General features: G+C 47.0%; 1 protein-coding gene, 2 long non-coding RNA genes and 1 pseudogene across 3 annotated transcripts; 2 read left to right on the forward strand and 2 right to left on the reverse strand.

The window, feature by feature from the left end:
- Nucleotides 1-911: 911 nt before the first annotated feature.
- On the reverse strand, nucleotides 912-3,933 carry LOC148002850 (uncharacterized). The gene is made up of 2 exons (XR_015631570.1): nucleotides 3,592-3,933; nucleotides 912-2,897 (listed from the first exon to the last, which is right to left on the reverse strand). It is a non-coding gene; the product is annotated as an uncharacterized LOC148002850 (long non-coding RNA).
- A 32-nt stretch (nucleotides 3,934-3,965) lies between these two features.
- On the forward strand, nucleotides 3,966-7,401 carry LOC148002851 (uncharacterized). Its single transcript, XR_015631569.1, has 3 exons — nucleotides 3,966-4,271; nucleotides 6,647-6,822; nucleotides 7,223-7,401. It is a non-coding gene; the product is annotated as an uncharacterized LOC148002851 (long non-coding RNA).
- A 1,901-nt stretch (nucleotides 7,402-9,302) lies between these two features.
- On the reverse strand, nucleotides 9,303-11,778 carry Prop1 (PROP paired-like homeobox 1). The gene is given in 3 exon segments (NM_153627.2): nucleotides 9,303-9,655; nucleotides 10,390-10,613; nucleotides 11,667-11,778. Coding segments are annotated over 3 exon segments (672 nt in total). The 5' UTR covers nucleotides 11,776-11,778; the 3' UTR covers nucleotides 9,303-9,316.
- Nucleotides 16,062-16,617, forward strand: Or1ad1b-ps1 (olfactory receptor family 1 subfamily AD member 1B, pseudogene 1; annotated as a pseudogene).

Consider the following 16,819-nt stretch of genomic DNA (forward strand, 5'->3'; position numbering starts at 1 on the left):
GGTACACATTGGTTCATACTTCTCCAGGAAAAGTCACACAATAGAGAATTTTGACATGGTAGGAATCGGGTCCTGCTCCAAGCGTTCAGATCCTGCTGAGAGATCTGTTAGAGTGGTCAGGTCTATCTGACTCCTTCCTCAAGAGTCTTTGTACATGAGTTGCTCCTTCTACAGTGCGATTGTTTCATTCATACAAATGATAATTATGCCATGTTTTACTTATTAGTCACATCTAGGTTAATGTAGGATATTTGCCCCTCGGCTGGTTGTGTGGTCTACAGTTAGATTTCTCAGTAGAAGTCTAAGCTAAGGACTTTAGTGCCCTCTGATGCAGTTCTCACAGTGGCCACCAGAGGACAGTGTTGTCTACTCTTTTCTGTAGGTCAGGCTCTGCTTCCTGGGATCTTCGATAGTTAGCATATACTCACTCCTCTTGCTCCTGGACCAGAAAGAAGAGCTAGGAGTGTTAGCTGCAAATGCCCAGGCTTGTCAGGTTAGAAAACCCTATACTTTCTGTGCCCCAGATATCACTGTGCTAGCCTGAGGCCTAATCAGCTTAATGTTGGTGCAGCCAACAATGGGTTGGACCATCCCACATCACTCACCAATAAAGATCATCTGTCATGTGTATGGCTTTAGGTGAGACTGATCTGGGCAATCCTTCAGGATGGCTCTAGGCTGTGCCTAGGTGACAGTGAAACTAATAACCAGGATCCTGTCATCAACTAGTTCTGCAGAGAACTCCTAGATCCAGTGGAGGGCCCCCTGAAACCTGGGAAACTCAAAGAAGCTAATAGCTCTCTGAAGGTCTGTTACATGCCATTGAGGGGCTGGCATATAGCCTGGTCTAAGACCATTTGCCCTGGATTGGTTTCTTGTTGCTGTAATAAAAACACTGACCAGAACAAACATTTGGGCAAGAAAGGTTTGATTTGCCTTTACAGAGTAAAATCGACAACAGAGGAAAAGCCAAGGAACTCAAAGCAGGACCCCCTCCCCTTCTGCTCAGCTCCCTTATACAGCTCAAGACCACCTTCTTGGACCACTTTCTAAGGAATGGAGCCACCCACAGTGGGCTAGACCCTCTTTACCCCAATGAATAACTATGAAAATGCCTCACAGACATGGCCACGGGCTAGTCCAATCAAGGCAATTCTTCAGTTGATGTTTCCTTTTCCTAGGTGACTGTTGTGTCATGTTAACTGTGACATTTTCCTGTGTCTTACAGAGAAATGAAGACAAAATTTCAACATTTAAGTAAGAAAAATCTGACCATGTAGGTCATTCGCAAAATATATGACTTCACTGGTTGGTTAGGGTTGAATAGGCAACTTCTGCTGCCTGGTATTTGGCTCTGGGCAAGGCCCGCACAGCCAGTATAAACCAGATGGTGAGGCTTGGTGTGTAACCTAGTAACATGCCCTTGGGTCAGTACCCGGTACTGTAAAAACAGGGTGTGGTGACACAAACCTGTCACTTGAGCACTGGGAGGGAGAAGCCAGGAGGCTCATCTTTAGCTAGTCTGAGGCTAGACATGAACCCCTCTCCTCAGATACAATAGGCTGGACGATGCCTCCCTAGCTAAGAACACTCAATGCCAATCACAAGGACTAGATTTTTTTTTTTTTCATTTCAGCATCTGCATAAGAAACTGTGTAGCCCTGCAGGTCTGAAACTCCACTGGGAGTGTGCCAGAGACAGGAGTATGACTGTGACTTGCTCTGCCTCAGAGGAACAGGCAGAAAATAGTGGAGGAGGACAGCCTGCACCCTCTTCCAGCCTCTCCGCCTGTGCACAGATGTGCGCCAACTACTTATACATGTGCACCTTCCTACGCCTGGATGCACACACCCACACAAGTCTTTAAAACTAAACTGCACGACTGGGGTATCCCCCCACCTCTTGAATTAAGCCCCATGTATTTGAGAATCTAAATGAGGCATCTTCCACCAGGCTGAGGGAATGGTATGCACTCTCCCGCCATTCGCTTACTGAGGAAATTGCTCATTGGCCTTAGGCTAGCGAATCCAGAGTCTCTGCTTCCGCTGGAAGGAAGGGTGGGGAGTAATGAAGTATAGAGCTTCACCGTGGAAGCTCTCAGAAAGGTCCATAAACCAGAGGGCACATGAGGTTGGCTTCCTGCGAGCCCGGGTGGCTTCACGTGGTACAGCAGGGATGGGGGAGCAGTTCTGTGTACTGACTTTTTTTCCTCTGTGGTGTGGGTGAAGAGAGCCTGGGAGAGAGAGTCTGAAGAGCGATGAAGATTCTGCAGGGAGGCCGCAGCACAGCATTCCAAACATAAGCCAAAGGGAGGGGCGTCCCAGCAGTCCGGAAGCCTCTCCTGCCTTGGGAGCCTGAGGACCGGAAGGTCTGCGCTTTGGTTTTCTTCATGGCAGTGCCCTGTGAGCTGCAATGATGGGCTCTCCACTTGTGACGATGTCTTTCCTCGACTACCCCTTCTATTCCCGTCCTTGCCCCCAAGCCTTTGGCGGTAGTTAGTAGCAGCAGTCTCTTGGTTCATGTGCTCATGAAGTTCCAGACTGAGTTTGGGTATCGAGCTGGATTAGGAGGAATCTGGTGGCGTTGGAGACCATCATGGGTGACTCCGGGGACTGTGTGGGCCCGTGCATGCAGCGGGGAAAAAGTTCTGCCTCTATCCTTGGGATCCGAGGCAGCGCCCAAAAATTCTCTCCGGATTAGTCCTGGTCCAAAGCAAGGGTGAGAGGGCAGACGGGGTGCAGTCAGTCTGGGTTCATTGCCCAGCATCCAGTGGACCGGGGAGAGAGACACTGTCGCTGACTTACCTCCAAGTCAGGAAGGTGACTGTGATGGCTGGGGGCAATGGTGCTGCAGATTAAAGCCACAGGGCGGGGCCTCAGAGCAGTCACTTCTCCTCCCTGGGGCACAAAGAAGAATTGAGGATGCACAGTTCCAGCCTGTGCCCCTCAGGCCTATTACAGGAGAACAAAGTCCCCCCTTCCCCCCAGCTCTGTAGTTTTCCAGAAAGTCAAGCATTCCTTAAAGATAAAATGACCCTGCATTCTCTTCTGCAATTAGGCTTTGTGGGTCATTTCTGTGTTTTTATGGAGGAAGACCGATTAGCCCCAGAGCTCAGCCCCAGAGCATCGATACATGTCCAGGAAACCCCGCAGGATAAAGTGAAGGGTACACAGCCTTAGAGTCACAGAGGACATTTTTATCGCTGTAGGACCCTCAGCACTGCCCGTGTTAGCCGGGATCCCAGGAATCTAGTTCCAGAGTCCTTTGATCATTCACAACAGCACCAATACCTCCTCTATAAAAGCCCATGAGCAAACATCCTTGAGGTCTCTTTAAGACAGTAAGAGAGGTCTGGCTTCTTGTGGAAATTAACCTGTATCTGCAGTCCTCAAGAAAAGTTGAAAGGGTGAATCAGACTATCAAAAATAAAAATTAAAAAAAGTTAAAAAACAAAACAAAACTGTCCCTCTCAGGAGGAGACTTAAGAGTTATGGATTCAAGCCTTCCTTGTTCCTCTGCCGTCAGAAAGCACCTCTCCCCGACCTCTTCCCACCCTTAGAACTCTCTTCTGGGAAAAATCACCTTGCATACCTAGTCTGGTGACAAGCCTCTGCTGATATTTTTCCTTGTTTCTTTTATGATTTTCAAAACCAACTATTCCCAGAGAAAAAATAAATCTCAGATGGAGACTTCAAAAACTTTAGAAATTTCAGGCAAGCGAATGTCTGGCAGACCTGGTTTGGCATTAGGATCGTTGGTGGGTGTCATCCAGGTGGAAGCTCTGGTCACACCCCTCCTTAATGCCCAGGGTTGTAAGGCAAAGCCACAGGAACTGTTACTGCCAACGCAGCTCTGACACTCAGGGTCCTCAGGGCCTGTTATAGAGGTAGCCGTTAACTGACTCTCTGGAAGCCCCGAGAACAGCTGCATAACCCTGTGCGTTTTTTTCTGCCCCATTTGACCCAGGTAGGGCGGAGTCTACCCCCCCCCCCCCACTCTACCCCTGCATGCCGGTTTTCTTCCTCTGCAACAAAGAAGTGCCTTTCTAAGATCCGCTAGTACAGCGGAGTGTGGAACTGTCGAGTGCGAGCCCGGCACGTGCGATCGCTTTGTTAAAGACAGAGCCGAGTAGTAAAAGCAGAGAAACATTTAATTCAGGGTATTTTACACTAGAAGAAAGGGGACTTCGGTGTGAATTGGAGCTAAGCTCACAGGAAGGAAGGTTGGAATTTATAGTGGGACGAGCAGAGGACTAAGGGAAAACAGAAGGGGTAAGAGGGGATTCTGGGTAAAGGGACCTAAACGTTCTCGTATGGCTTGCGTCAGCTATCACTTGGAGGAGCAGAGGCTAATTAGGAATACCAGATAGGATACTGGCTCAACCATGTTAACAGGATTTTTGCCAAAATTGGACAGTTGCAGATACCTTTAAAAATCATTGTCGAATGACTCCAATCTCTGGCTTATCGAAGAGTTGGAGAGACCCAAGCCTTTTTGGGGGTCAGCTTAATGTATGCAAGGAAACCCCATAATCTCCTCTTCTTTACCTTGCTCTGCTCTAAGGGTGCCCAGAGTCTTCCAAAAACTCATAAAATAAAAACAAAATCTTAAAAAAGAATCTAAGACATTTTAAAAATCTTGAGTAAAGATAGGTACACTAAACTTTGTCCTTGCATTTGCCTATTGAGATTAACCTGAACTGCTTCTTCAACTTTCCTAAAGGGTGCTGTATCTGGAGGGAAGGTAGGTCACTACACATTGGATGAAACATTCCCCAGGACTTCTGGCTTGCCGACCTACTTCAAGATGTCCCTATGTTTCTAGGCATCCTCTGGGTTCCACACTGACAAGTCTTACTGTCTACATGGTCATTTGTTCAACACATTTAAAAATTGACTCTTGTAATCAAAGCAGTGGGTTTGTTTGAAAAACAGCTATTTAAAGGCTTACTTTTTTATTTATGAATGTGTGCACATGCTGCATAAGGAGGCCATGAGGAGGATGTCGTATCCCCTACAGTTAAGAGTTGTAGGCTGTTGTAAGCTACATAACCTGGGTTCTGGGAACTAAACCCAGGTCCTCTTGCAAGAGTAGCAAAGTGTTCTTAACCAGGGAGCCAAATCCGAACCCCTGGATTGGTTTCTCATAATTCTTTTTTAATTTGCATGTATCTGTCTTTTTGCTATTTTGTGAGTTTTTTCTTTCACCCTCCTCCACCCTCCCCCCCTTTTCTACCGTTTCAACCCTCCTAACACTGTATGTTAGAGAAAAAAGAACGGGAGGGGTAATGCTATTGTTAAACGACTTCCTGTTGATGGGGGCATTGAGTGACTTGGGGCAAGTTTGATCTTCTCTGTCAGGATATCCACTTTCTCTTCCTCCTCCTCTTCTTCCTCCTCTTCCTCTTCCTCCTCCTCTTCCTCCTCCTCCTCCTCTCTTCTTTGTGCATGACTACTTAGCAAGCAGTGACCACAGCAAACAACAGCAGCCAAGAACAGCCAACCAACCATCGACCACCAACCCACCAACCATAACAACCCCACCACTCCAGGCCCTAGCACTTATATACCCTCCCAAGAGTCCCCAGAATTACAAACATCACACGATCACAGAAGCTATCTGCAGCTGGCAAAATCACACCCCTGCTAGAGCATGAGACAAATCATAGTCAGCTGCTGTGGACAATCCGAAGCAGGCCCACGCCCCCACATCTGGGATCAAAATGAAAGCACGTTCCTATTTCTGTGTTTTTAAAACAAACCAAAATTCTCACCGTACTTGCATTTAAAACTTTTTTTTTTAGTGGCATAAAAACAATGTTTTATTCTGACATTTTCATACACAAATGTGATTGTTCTTTACTTCCACCTACTGCTTACCGCCCCTTCCTATCTTCTCTTGGTTCTTTCTCACTGGTACGAAATTCTCAGAAGAAATACAAGTGGCTCACAAATACTTCTTAGTGCTCAACATCGTTGGCCACCGAGAAGTCCACGGAGACACCACACTCTCCAGTCAGATTGGCATTTCTCTTCTTTGGGGGTCTGGTAGACTCTGACGCTGAGGCCTGGCCTTGTCACTGGGAGGCTGTGGTAGGTCCAGTCTCGCTGCAGATCTGTTAAGCTGTTTGGAGTCTATTTAATTTTGGTGCGTTCCATGTATCTGCGAATTGACCCATCTCTTCTAGATTTTCCAGATCTTTTGGAACAGGTTTTCAAATATTCTCCAACAATTCATCGCATTTCATTGGTGTGCCATGTGATATCTCTTCTTTATCTCTAGTTCCCTTAATTTGGAATGATGTTTCCCTATCCTTTGGTTAGTTCGTCTAAGGGTTTTTGGTTTTCTATTATTTTTCCAATGAACAGACTGCTTCATCGATCTTGCTTTTATTCCCCACTTGACTGATGTCTACCCTGACCACTATGCTGGGATGGACTTACTCTTATTTTTTTTAATCCACATTAAGGGGCATCATAAGTAGTTTATTTGAACATATATGAAAATTGGTACCAGTTTTATTGTAGTATTCTGTTTGGTTTGTTGTTGAAACTAAAGCTACCCTAAAGTACGCTGTTGGTAAGTCGGGTGGTGCTATGCACTATGATTTGTTTTACGTCACCTTTCCTCCTCTCCTGCCTTACAGTTTTAAGTGCACATAGCCCTCTGTGCAGCAATGGAACAGCCATGGCAGGGACAGAAAGTCCTGCAGCAGAGGAAATGCAGGGAAAAATGCTTTAGTGCAAAAATGTGCCTCAGGACCTTTCTGGGCTGTTTGATTTTCATTCCGTGGAGTCTCTGAAGTCTTTAGCTTACAACCCAGTGAGTAGTGATGCAAAAGTTACTCATATTAACATGTAAATACTGTCCCTGGAACTTCAGTGGGCAGTTCTTCCCAACATATAAAGGGCAGTTTCACCCCTCATAATGTGTCTCTTTTTGAATTGGCCCAGTTAATTACTTAATCATTATCACTTAATCTTTGATCCCTTAATTGCTGTCATTTTAATTCCGAGTCCAGGAAAATCTGGTTTTTTGTTTTCTTGTTTGTTTGTTTGCGCTTCTATCTGAGAATCATCATTTTATTTTTAATCAAACATTTTTCCTTAACAATGACCCATGTGGGGGGGGGGACAACAACAGAACACACAGTGGCATTTGTGCCGCTCAAACAATAGAACAGAACACCAACTCAACTCTGCCTCTTTCTTGCGCGTTTCAGGAATGGCTGAGAGGCCACACGCTAGCAACGAGAGCAACGGTGGACACAATTCACTGAAAGTCGTCCACGTGAAAGGAGTTAGCATATGTGGTGCCTCATCTTTATTTTCAGAAAGGAAAGGACAGCTGTGTGCATACTCACAATTTTGATGATTGTAAATAAACGACACATTTACCTGTGACGACTAGCATTTTTCATGGCCAAGATCACTGTTAGGCAACTTTTCTAAATGGTTTCCATGTTCAAAAAGTCTTAGGACTGATTTATAAATAGATTTGCCCCACAGAGGTCAGCGTTCCTCTGTGTGCACATCCTGGGTCTCCTTCCTTTACTGGGACTTGCTATTCTTCTGTACAGAGTTGATATTTTCCCTCTATGTGAGTAGACTATAATGTATGATGCCAGGATCATTTGCTAATTTTAAAATAATTCTTTTCATATTTTAAGGCCTACGATATGACAAATTGAAGATTTTCTTAAAAAGAAACTTCTCTATAGGAGGCATTTTAAATCGAGAATCACACATATATCAGGAATATGTAAAAATCCCCATTTGAGTTACAAAGAACAAGTATACCTGTATAAAGTACTTTTAAGGTATGCCTTCCTTAGACAGAGAAAGAGCTTTTTGGTTGGGATATGTGTGTGCATGATTGTAACACCAGCACTCAGGAGACCGAGACGGGAAGACCGAGAGTTCAAGGCCTGTCTGGGCTGCATAGCAAATTCAAGGCCAGCCTGCAGCACATAGTGAGCCTGTGTCTGAATAAGGTAAAATGAAACCAAACAGCAAACCTTGCTGAGAGTCACAGAAGTCGGAAAGAAACAACAGGAGGCACCTTGTTTTGGGGGTAAGAAACCTTTTAAAGTTACCCAGCATCCTCACAATGCAGTTGTTGGTCATTGGGTTCTGGTACCAGAACAGAGGAAGGCCTTGGTGACCCAAAGCTGTCCCTGTACCCACAAGAACCTGGTGAATGAAAACATATGACTTTACAAAGCTAAGGGCAAGGTTACACCATGGTACAGGAATAACTCGTTAGCGGATTGGGGTAAAGGTGGAGGGGAGGGGAGACAAACACAGAACTATTTAACTACACATAGTCAATTAAATTTCAGTAACTCAAGGCGTAACATTTTTACGATGCTTTATAATATCCAAATGATGAAGAGAACATCGGAGAAGCCACTGAAAGCAACGAGTTCATCAGCTGGGTTCTTCTGCCAAACATGGAACACAGAAAAACAAACCAAACGACCCTTCTAAATTGTACTAGTTCTACAAAATGGACGCGATTCTAGAGCTCTAAAACAAAAGTTAAGTCTTTACATACAAGAAACGCCTAGTGGGTTGGGGTTTAGCTTTCTTAGGGAACCCTTGGTGGAAAAGGCAGAAAACAAGGAAGAAACCATCAAAAGCAGTCTCCACACACACAGCCGCACGCTCGGCCTTCTCTTAGTGAAAGACGGCTGCATGGACCCACAGATACACCTAACTCAGGCTACAGAGAGAGAAAATAAACTTTTAATAAGCCCCCAAGTTTTATCTCTCACTAGAAATAAAGGAACATTTAAAGATGAGCAAAAGTGTCGTCCTTAATTGCCAAGAATGATAAACACGAAACAAAACAAAAAAAAAAAACCCACCAAAGATGTGCTGAAGCTAATATTTTCGGTGGTCTCAGGACTAGAGGAGTCACCGCTCAGCGTCTGTGTGCGATTGATTCTAGGCTCTTTTTTTCAGAGACCCAGAGACAGGACCGTTCGGGCATTTGCATATTATTTGCATAATCTATGCACATTCCCTGCTGTATGTTCTCCGTGGCCCTATCTCCACTGCCCTCAGGTCCTCTCTGTGCTTTTTAGCCTGTATCTCCTACCAGTTAACCCCCTCATAGTCTCTCGGCTCCTCACCCCGTGGACAACTCGTCGAACTCTCCCCCCACCTTTTTTCCATTTCCAATCTTGAACTGAGCACCACCCCATCCCTCCCGCCCCGCCCTGCCATGTTTCTAACTTCAACCCTAGGAGGAAAAGAGAAACCCCAATTTCTTGTGTTTCAAGAGGGTTAAGGCGAAAGGGTGACGGCACCGCTCAGTTCCAGGACTTTGGTGTCTCCAGGCTGAGGGAAAACATGGGTGGGGGTGGGGGACAGGGCAGATGACCAGTGTGGGTTGGGTGCAAGGTGGGGTACCAGTCCTCAGGCTGGGCAGGAAGAGTGAGTGAGGCACCCGTACAGGGCTGGGAGGGGAGAGCGTGGTTGTAGGGGTGAGGGAAGCAGGGTACGGGTGGAGGTGGTGTTGTATAGGTGTAGGGGTAAGGAGAGGACTCTGACAAGAAGCCAGAGAAGGTGGCCGGAGACAGATGGGCTGTTGGCTGGAGTAGTGACCGCTCTTGCTTCCGTTGCTTAGCCCTGCGGTTCTGGAACCAGACCTGAGGAGAGGCAAGAGAAGACGCATCAGCACGTCTGTCCCTCATGGGTGGCAGTGTCCCCAAGGACAGGGTAGCTCTCCCTGAGGTTTGTCCGGGTCAGGGCTTCTGAGGACCTAGAAGCCTCACCCATACTTCCAGCCTCCATCTGACTCTCCCAGCTCCGATTACTCTGAGTCTGAAATGGCAGCTTCCAAATGAGACGCCATGACAGTAGGCAGTGCCTTTAAAGCGGGCTGAGAGGTAAAGACTGGGAAAGTGTTACTGGACAGGGAAGGTTTAAGAAAGAGTTTGTAGTTCAGGCCACCTAACTCTAGGCTGAGACTTCAGGAATATGAGGCTTATGGAAATGTAAGACTGGCCAGAGGCAAGAAAGCACATGTGTGAATAGCTGGGGTTGCCTGTTTGCTGGAGTTTGTGACGGTATTAGAGGCTGGGGTGTGGGTCTTGACTTTACTTTTGTTTGTGTGGTGCTGGAGGGTTGGACCCAAGGCTTTGTATGTGTGAGATCTTCACCCCTGAAGTATACACCTCTCCAGACCTACATCCAGGAACCGTCAAGGTAGATGAGCTTAGAGCTGGGGCCAGGTGCACTGGAGAGTATGTTGACTGGTGAATGAATCCTATATTCTGGTGAATATCCCTTGTCAGGGTTAAAAGTCCCATGGTTATGCCCAGACAGTGCCCCCAAGCAGCTAGACAATGTTTCTTTCCCGAGTACCTTAGGGCATCATCACCTGGATTCTGGCTTCGCTGAGGCCAGTGTCTTGGGCAAGCCCCTCTCGAACCCAGATGTCAGGATACTGGTTCCTCCCAAAGGCTGACTCCAGCTGTCCCAGCTGTGCTGGGTTGAAGGTGGTGCGGTGGCGACGCCGGGAGTGGGGACGGCCCCTCTGTGGGCAAAGCTTGGGTCTCCCCAGCCCTGTACCAGAGAGTCTCTTAGAAGTCTCAGGGCTCCTGTCTATGGAGAGAGGGAAATGGAGGGAGACCCCCTTACTAACGGGACCACCCAGCCCATCCTTGCACCACTGTTGCAGGTCCCCTGTGTTCTGCTTCGTTCCTGAGATGTTGCTTCCCCGTGGGACTCACGTTGGCACGAGCTAAACTGTTTTAGCTTTCAAAATCACAGCTTCTGCCTTCTGCCTTTACCGCTGCTCTGGCTACTGGCCCCCCAGGTGTGTGCTTTACCTTCGGGCACGTATGACTCACGGGACACGCTTTGAGATTCTCTTTGCTGTCTACTAAGGACTTCTCTGGTTGCCGCACACAGTTTTTAATTTCCTATGCACCTCCTCTTATGTCTCTCCTTCTCCACACAACACCTCCCCACCCTGGCCCCTCTCAGGAGGACGAAGTTTTCCCTCCCCCTCCCCTTCCCCCTTATATGCAGACACATTCTCCACTCTGGGATGAACTTCTTGACTTGTCTCTTACCTCTGCCCTGGCCCTGCCACCAGCCTGCAGGAACTTGAGCTCGTGGGAAAGGTTTGCCTCTCTTCCCCAAAAGCTCCCTAAGCCTCACATTAATTAGTCTAAGAGCCACCAGGGCAGAGAGAACAGGGAGGGAAGAGGAGACACCTGGGAAGGTGGGTGCCAAGGAAAGGAGGGGTCCGGAGTAGAGACACCATCCCCAGAGGAAACCAAAGGTGTGGCTCCCCGCTCTGCACCCAGTGTCTTCAGACAAGTACTGAACAGCCCTCCCAGGAGGAAAACCCCAGTCCCTCCAGCTCCCTCTAAGGAGGAGGGCCCTTGGGCAAGCATAAGGCTTCAGCCTTCCTGCTACCCTAGTGCTGAGCCTGTGCCTTTCCACAGTTCCCTCAGACAGGGCCTCACTTCTCCACCTGTAAAGCAAAGGGTTTCTGCTGTCTCACTTCCTAAGGTCCCCAAAGCTTCAATTCTTCGTCCCACCTGTCAACCTTCTGAGGTACAAACCATTCCCCAAAGCCAATGCAGCTTTGGGACCCACGTCTGCTGCTCCCTCAGGGACACAAGCCCATCCTGGAGATTCACTCACCTACTGTGGAGATCAGAGTCCCAGAGGCCGCCTGTGACTCAGGCAGGGATCGGCCACAGACAGGGCCCTTTGTTTGCTTTTCCTGCTGGCTCCTTCTTTGAGCTTCCATGGCCAGCCACCCAAGCCAAAGATGGTCTAGTGTGCTGTCCTCTAGTCTGCGACTCCCTGCAGTCTTTCACTGCTTCTGTCTATCCTGTCTTGTCTTCTGTTCTCTCTTCTTCCCTGTTTCTACTTTCTAGCTCTTTCTGAGTCTCTCCCTTGCCGTGTGTGTGTGTGTGTGTGTGTGTGTGTGTGTGTGTGTGTGTGTGTGTAGTAAGCTAGATACCTGTTTACTCACGGTTTCCCCCTTTTCCTAACTCTCCATCCTTTCTCTGAAATGACATCTCATTTCCCCCCCTCTTGGCTTTGCCCAGTTTTCTTTCTGTCTCTACTGCCTGATGCTGTTCTGCTTTCTCTTAGTTATCTACTTTCTCACGCTACCTTTCTTTCTCCCTTAGTCTCAGAGAAGAGACCTCCTCCTGGCCCCATTAGCCCGTCCAATCACTTCTTGGTCACCAGAGCCCCCAGGCTTGGGGGAGGATCACAAGTCAGATGAGAGAAGGTGGCTCTGTCAGAGGGTCCAGGGGCTGAGGCCAAGAGCTCATATTCCCAGGGGACCAGATTCTTTTGTCCTGTTAAATCTCCCTTCTGGGAGCAGGCAGGGGACCAAGGGAAAAAGACATTCCTACTGAGACACCTCTCCTCTGAACCTCACTGTAGGGAGAGGGAGTAGAGAGAAGGACATGGGTGGGGGTGGTAGGAACAAGGCATGACACCCCAGCATACGAGTGAGCGATACTGAAAAGACTCACTCCCAGGAAACTTCGAGGGTAGAAAAATCACAAGTGCATGCGGGTCTTCTTGGATACCTTGATACTTCTAGGACAGTAGGACCCTCTAGGACACACCGAAGCCAGAGAACCTTCAAACACTACTAGGTGAACCCCACCTACACCCTCCATAAAACCTGGTTTAGGATCCCACGGCAGCTGGCCCTTCCCTGACCCAAGCCCACCCCTTGATTGACTCAGCCCTGAATGAGTGGCCTCACCAGCAAGCAGACATCAGAATTCGCAAGTCTCTCTGATTTCCTCATTCAACCAATACCTCATCACTCATCCAGAACCCTGAAGGTATCATGACCTGGCAAGGTGACCTAGATCCTCCAGAGCATCTTGGTTCCAAGTGTGTCCAACTGAGACTCAGGTCTCACCTTGAAATAAATTCAGGTTCTCAGACTCTGCCATTGTGATTCTTCAAGAATCACTGACAGCCTCTCTGAGAGGTCAGGAAAAGCTGGTGCCCCTCGTGCTGTCCCTTGAGGTGGTTTTGACTGTGGAAGTCTGTTCTGGTATCCTTAGGATATGCACTTTTAAAGGCAAGCCAACATCTTAGGACAGTCATTAGGATCCTCCAAGACACAATGAAACCAGGGGACTCTTTGATAACCAGGACTTTCCATCTCCACTATATGATTCCCACCCCCTCCATAAAGTCCTGGTTTCTCAGGACACACACACACACACACACACACACACACACACACACACACACACACAAACCAATCCCTTACTACTTCACTGTCATCATAGGACAGACAACCTAATACCCAAGGTCAGACTAACTCTAAGGACACATCCCTTAAAACTATCAAGACTATTTAGAACAGGATAGCCATCAAGGTCCACTTTGAAGATTAATTAACTTGTTATCATTATTATGTATATGTGTGTGCATACATAGAGTGTGTGCATAGATAGAGGCCAGAGGATGATTTGTGGTGGGTGGGTTCTTCCCCCCACAACATATGAGTCTCAGGGAAATGACCTGATCCACTGAGCCATCTCATAGGCCCCAGGTCTTAGGTTTTTGTTTTTTTTTTTTTAAGATTTATTTATTTTATTATACATAAGTACACTGTAGCTGTCAGACACAACAGAAGAGGGCATCAGATCCCATTACAGATGGTTGTGAGCCACCATGTGGTTGCTAGGGTTTGAACTCAGGACCTCTGGAAGAGCAGTCAGTGCTCTTAACCACTGAGCCATCTCTCCAGTCCAGGTCTTAGGGTCTTAATGCTCACAATATGATCCATAAAACAGCAGCACACAGCAGCTTGGGGTCAGAATCTTGGGCCTTACCTTTCTACTGCACCAGGACCTGTGACCTGCCAAAATCCACAGCAGAACTCCTGCAACGAGCACTTCATCCCCATTTTCTGGTCTGAATCCCCCTGCCACCTCCCACAGAGCTTCCCTGCCCTCCTCAGTTAGTGGAAGGAAAGGTGGATTTTGATGACGACTAGCCTCATGGTTGAGAACACGAATCTTCACTCTCCTTGTTTCTTGGATATTTTGTAGAGGGGGTGCTAAATTTCCATTGTCATTCATTTTTTAAGAAAATTACTTTAAAAAATGATTTGATCATATGAAGACTCTAATTAGAAAGGAATCCAGCGTATATCATAAGGCTATAAAATAGGGCTTAAAGATGCCAACGCCAAGGGAAGGACATGCTCTACTAGGGCTGGAGAGATGGCTGAGCAGTTAAGAGCATGGAGCGCTTGCAGGAGACCCAAGTTGGCTCGCAGCACCCACATGGCCACTTACAATCATCTATGACTCCAGTACCAGTAGCACAGCATCCAATGCCGTCTTCTGGCCCTACTGATGACCAGGGACATGGCGCATAGGTATCTATGCAGACAAAACACGCATACACATACAGATTAAAATGAAACAAATCTTAACATGTTTTATAGTTTTAAGAAAGTATTTACAAGGGAATTGCCAGTTCGGCCTTTTGTGTTTCCTGGGAAAACCCACAGTGAAATGTAAAAATCTTCTTCACTTCTCTAGAAGCTTCTGGTTTTCTGTGTCAGGGATAGATGAACTGTTACAGAGATTAAAGCGCAGAATTGGCTTTCTGTTTTTAGTCATTACTCTCTTAGTATAAATTAGTAAATCGAACCTTAATCCTGAAGGCTTAAGGGCTATTCACCGTCCCCAGGGAGGGAGGGAGAGAGAGAGGGAGGCTCTATTTATTGGCTGCCATTCTTCTAACTGACCCGAGAAAGCCCCCATGTCTTACTAGAGTCTTCTCCAGTGAGAAAAAACCTCAGCTCTAAGGTTGAGCTGTGACTTTTCATCATCCAGGCTTAAACAGGGAGTCAACAGGGACAAGGACTCTATAAAGGCATCCGACTGCAGAAGAAAGCAGCCAGTGAGAGGGCCTGCGGAAGTTAAAATGCCACTATCTCAACAGCATAGATGTTCCCACAAGCACATGCTTCCTATAAATTTCCCATCTTCCTTCCAAATGTAGAACTGAGTGCCACATCTAACTCATTTTCTTACTTTATTTAGACGAAGAAGTCTCTGAGTAGACTTGAGGATGCCCCTTGAGGATGGGGCAATGTGGATCAAGTTGCCAACTTTGAGGGCCACCAGGGCTGACTCCTTATAACTCCTCATCAGAGGTACATATGCACCCTGGACACAGAGCACCTCAGGATGAGAACAGTCTGGTGTTACCTGAATCTGGACATGCAATGTAGTTTTTCTGAGTTTGTTTTTCTATTCTGCACAGTGACAACCGTTCTGTGGTCCACAAGCACATTCTGATGCTGTGTTACAAGCTTGGGGATAGACTATCAGGCTGGTCCTTCACAGCCTTGAAGTACCAAGTGCAGGGAGCAATTAAAAGGAACCTGAACCAATCTGAGTTGCACAAACAGTGTTGTCCTCAGCTGGAGGAACCGATGAGATCCCTGAGAGACATGCCTACGTGCTTTTGTTTTGGGGGTTTCCCTCTGTTAAATGAAGCTATTTCTAACTTTCAGACTTTGATATAGAGGACCTGAGAAGATGCAGTGAGTGGCTCTCAGTTCATCTATAAATGATAGATAATGAAAATTTGGAGGAAAGAATGGGGAAGAACTAAACAGAAGCCTTAGCTATTCTACATTGTCTGAGTATTATGGGATCCATGACCGGGAAACACCATTCACTTCTGACCCTCTGTCTCCACCTCTAGGGCCTCTCCTTGAATTCTTTATATATTATAATTATCAGAGGATCAAAAAAGAGTACATGAGAGAAATGTGCATACTAGATGTTCATTAAATATGAGATGTGAATAAGTTCATGCAGTCAAATATGAATAAGTATTATAGAGATTGACCAGCTATGCATCAGCAAAATAAACACCATAGGACTGTCCTAGCCTCCGAGGGTGCAGCTCAGTGGCATAGCATTGCCCCAACATGTGTGAGATGGCCACCTTAGTTTCCAACATCCCCTACTCTAAGTAAAATCCCTGTAGTACGTGGAGCCTGGCCAATTAAATCTTCCTTTTACATTCAGCTGCACTTTGTCCACCAAGGGACACGGGCTCTTCCTGGGACTCTCTGGAAAGTCAGAGAAAGAAGAGGTCATTTTCAGGCTGTTCTTGTGGATATACTTGGTCAGTGTCTGTGGGAACCTTCTCATCATCCTGGCCATCAGCTGTGACCCTCGACTCCACACACCCATGTATTTCTTCTTGGCCAACCTCTCCAGTGTTGACATCTGCTTTTCCTCAGTCACCGTCCCCAAGGCTCTGGTGAACCACGTGTTGGGAAGCAAGACCATCTCTTACACAGAGTGTATGGCCCAGATCTATTTCTTCATCACATTCATCAACATGGATGGCTTCCTCCTGAGTGTGGTGGCCCTAGTGATCCTATCACTGCTATGTGGCCATCTGTCACATACTCCACTACACCATGATGATGAGGCCCAGACTCTGTGTCCTCCTGGTGGCCATAACATGGTTCATCACAAACCCGCAAGCTCTCTTCATGGTCCAACTCACCTTCTGTTCCCACAGTGCAGTGCACCACTTCTTCTGTGACCCATACCTGTTGTGGTAGTTTAGCTAAACCACTTTGTGCTCCAGATGGGTCACATGTGCTCACCCACCCAAGAGCTATCTAGATTCAGACAGACAGACAGACAGACAGACAGACAGACAGACAGACAGACACACACACACACACACACACACACACACACACACACACCAGTTAATTTTAAATATTTCTTGACTAGCTCAAAGGTTGGGCAGTTCTAATT

Source organism: Rattus norvegicus, chromosome 10 (assembly GCF_021556685.1).
Source record: "Rattus norvegicus strain SHRSP/BbbUtx chromosome 10, alternate assembly SHRSP_T2T, whole genome shotgun sequence".
Classification (NCBI taxonomy): Eukaryota; Metazoa; Chordata; class Mammalia; order Rodentia; family Muridae; genus Rattus; species Rattus norvegicus.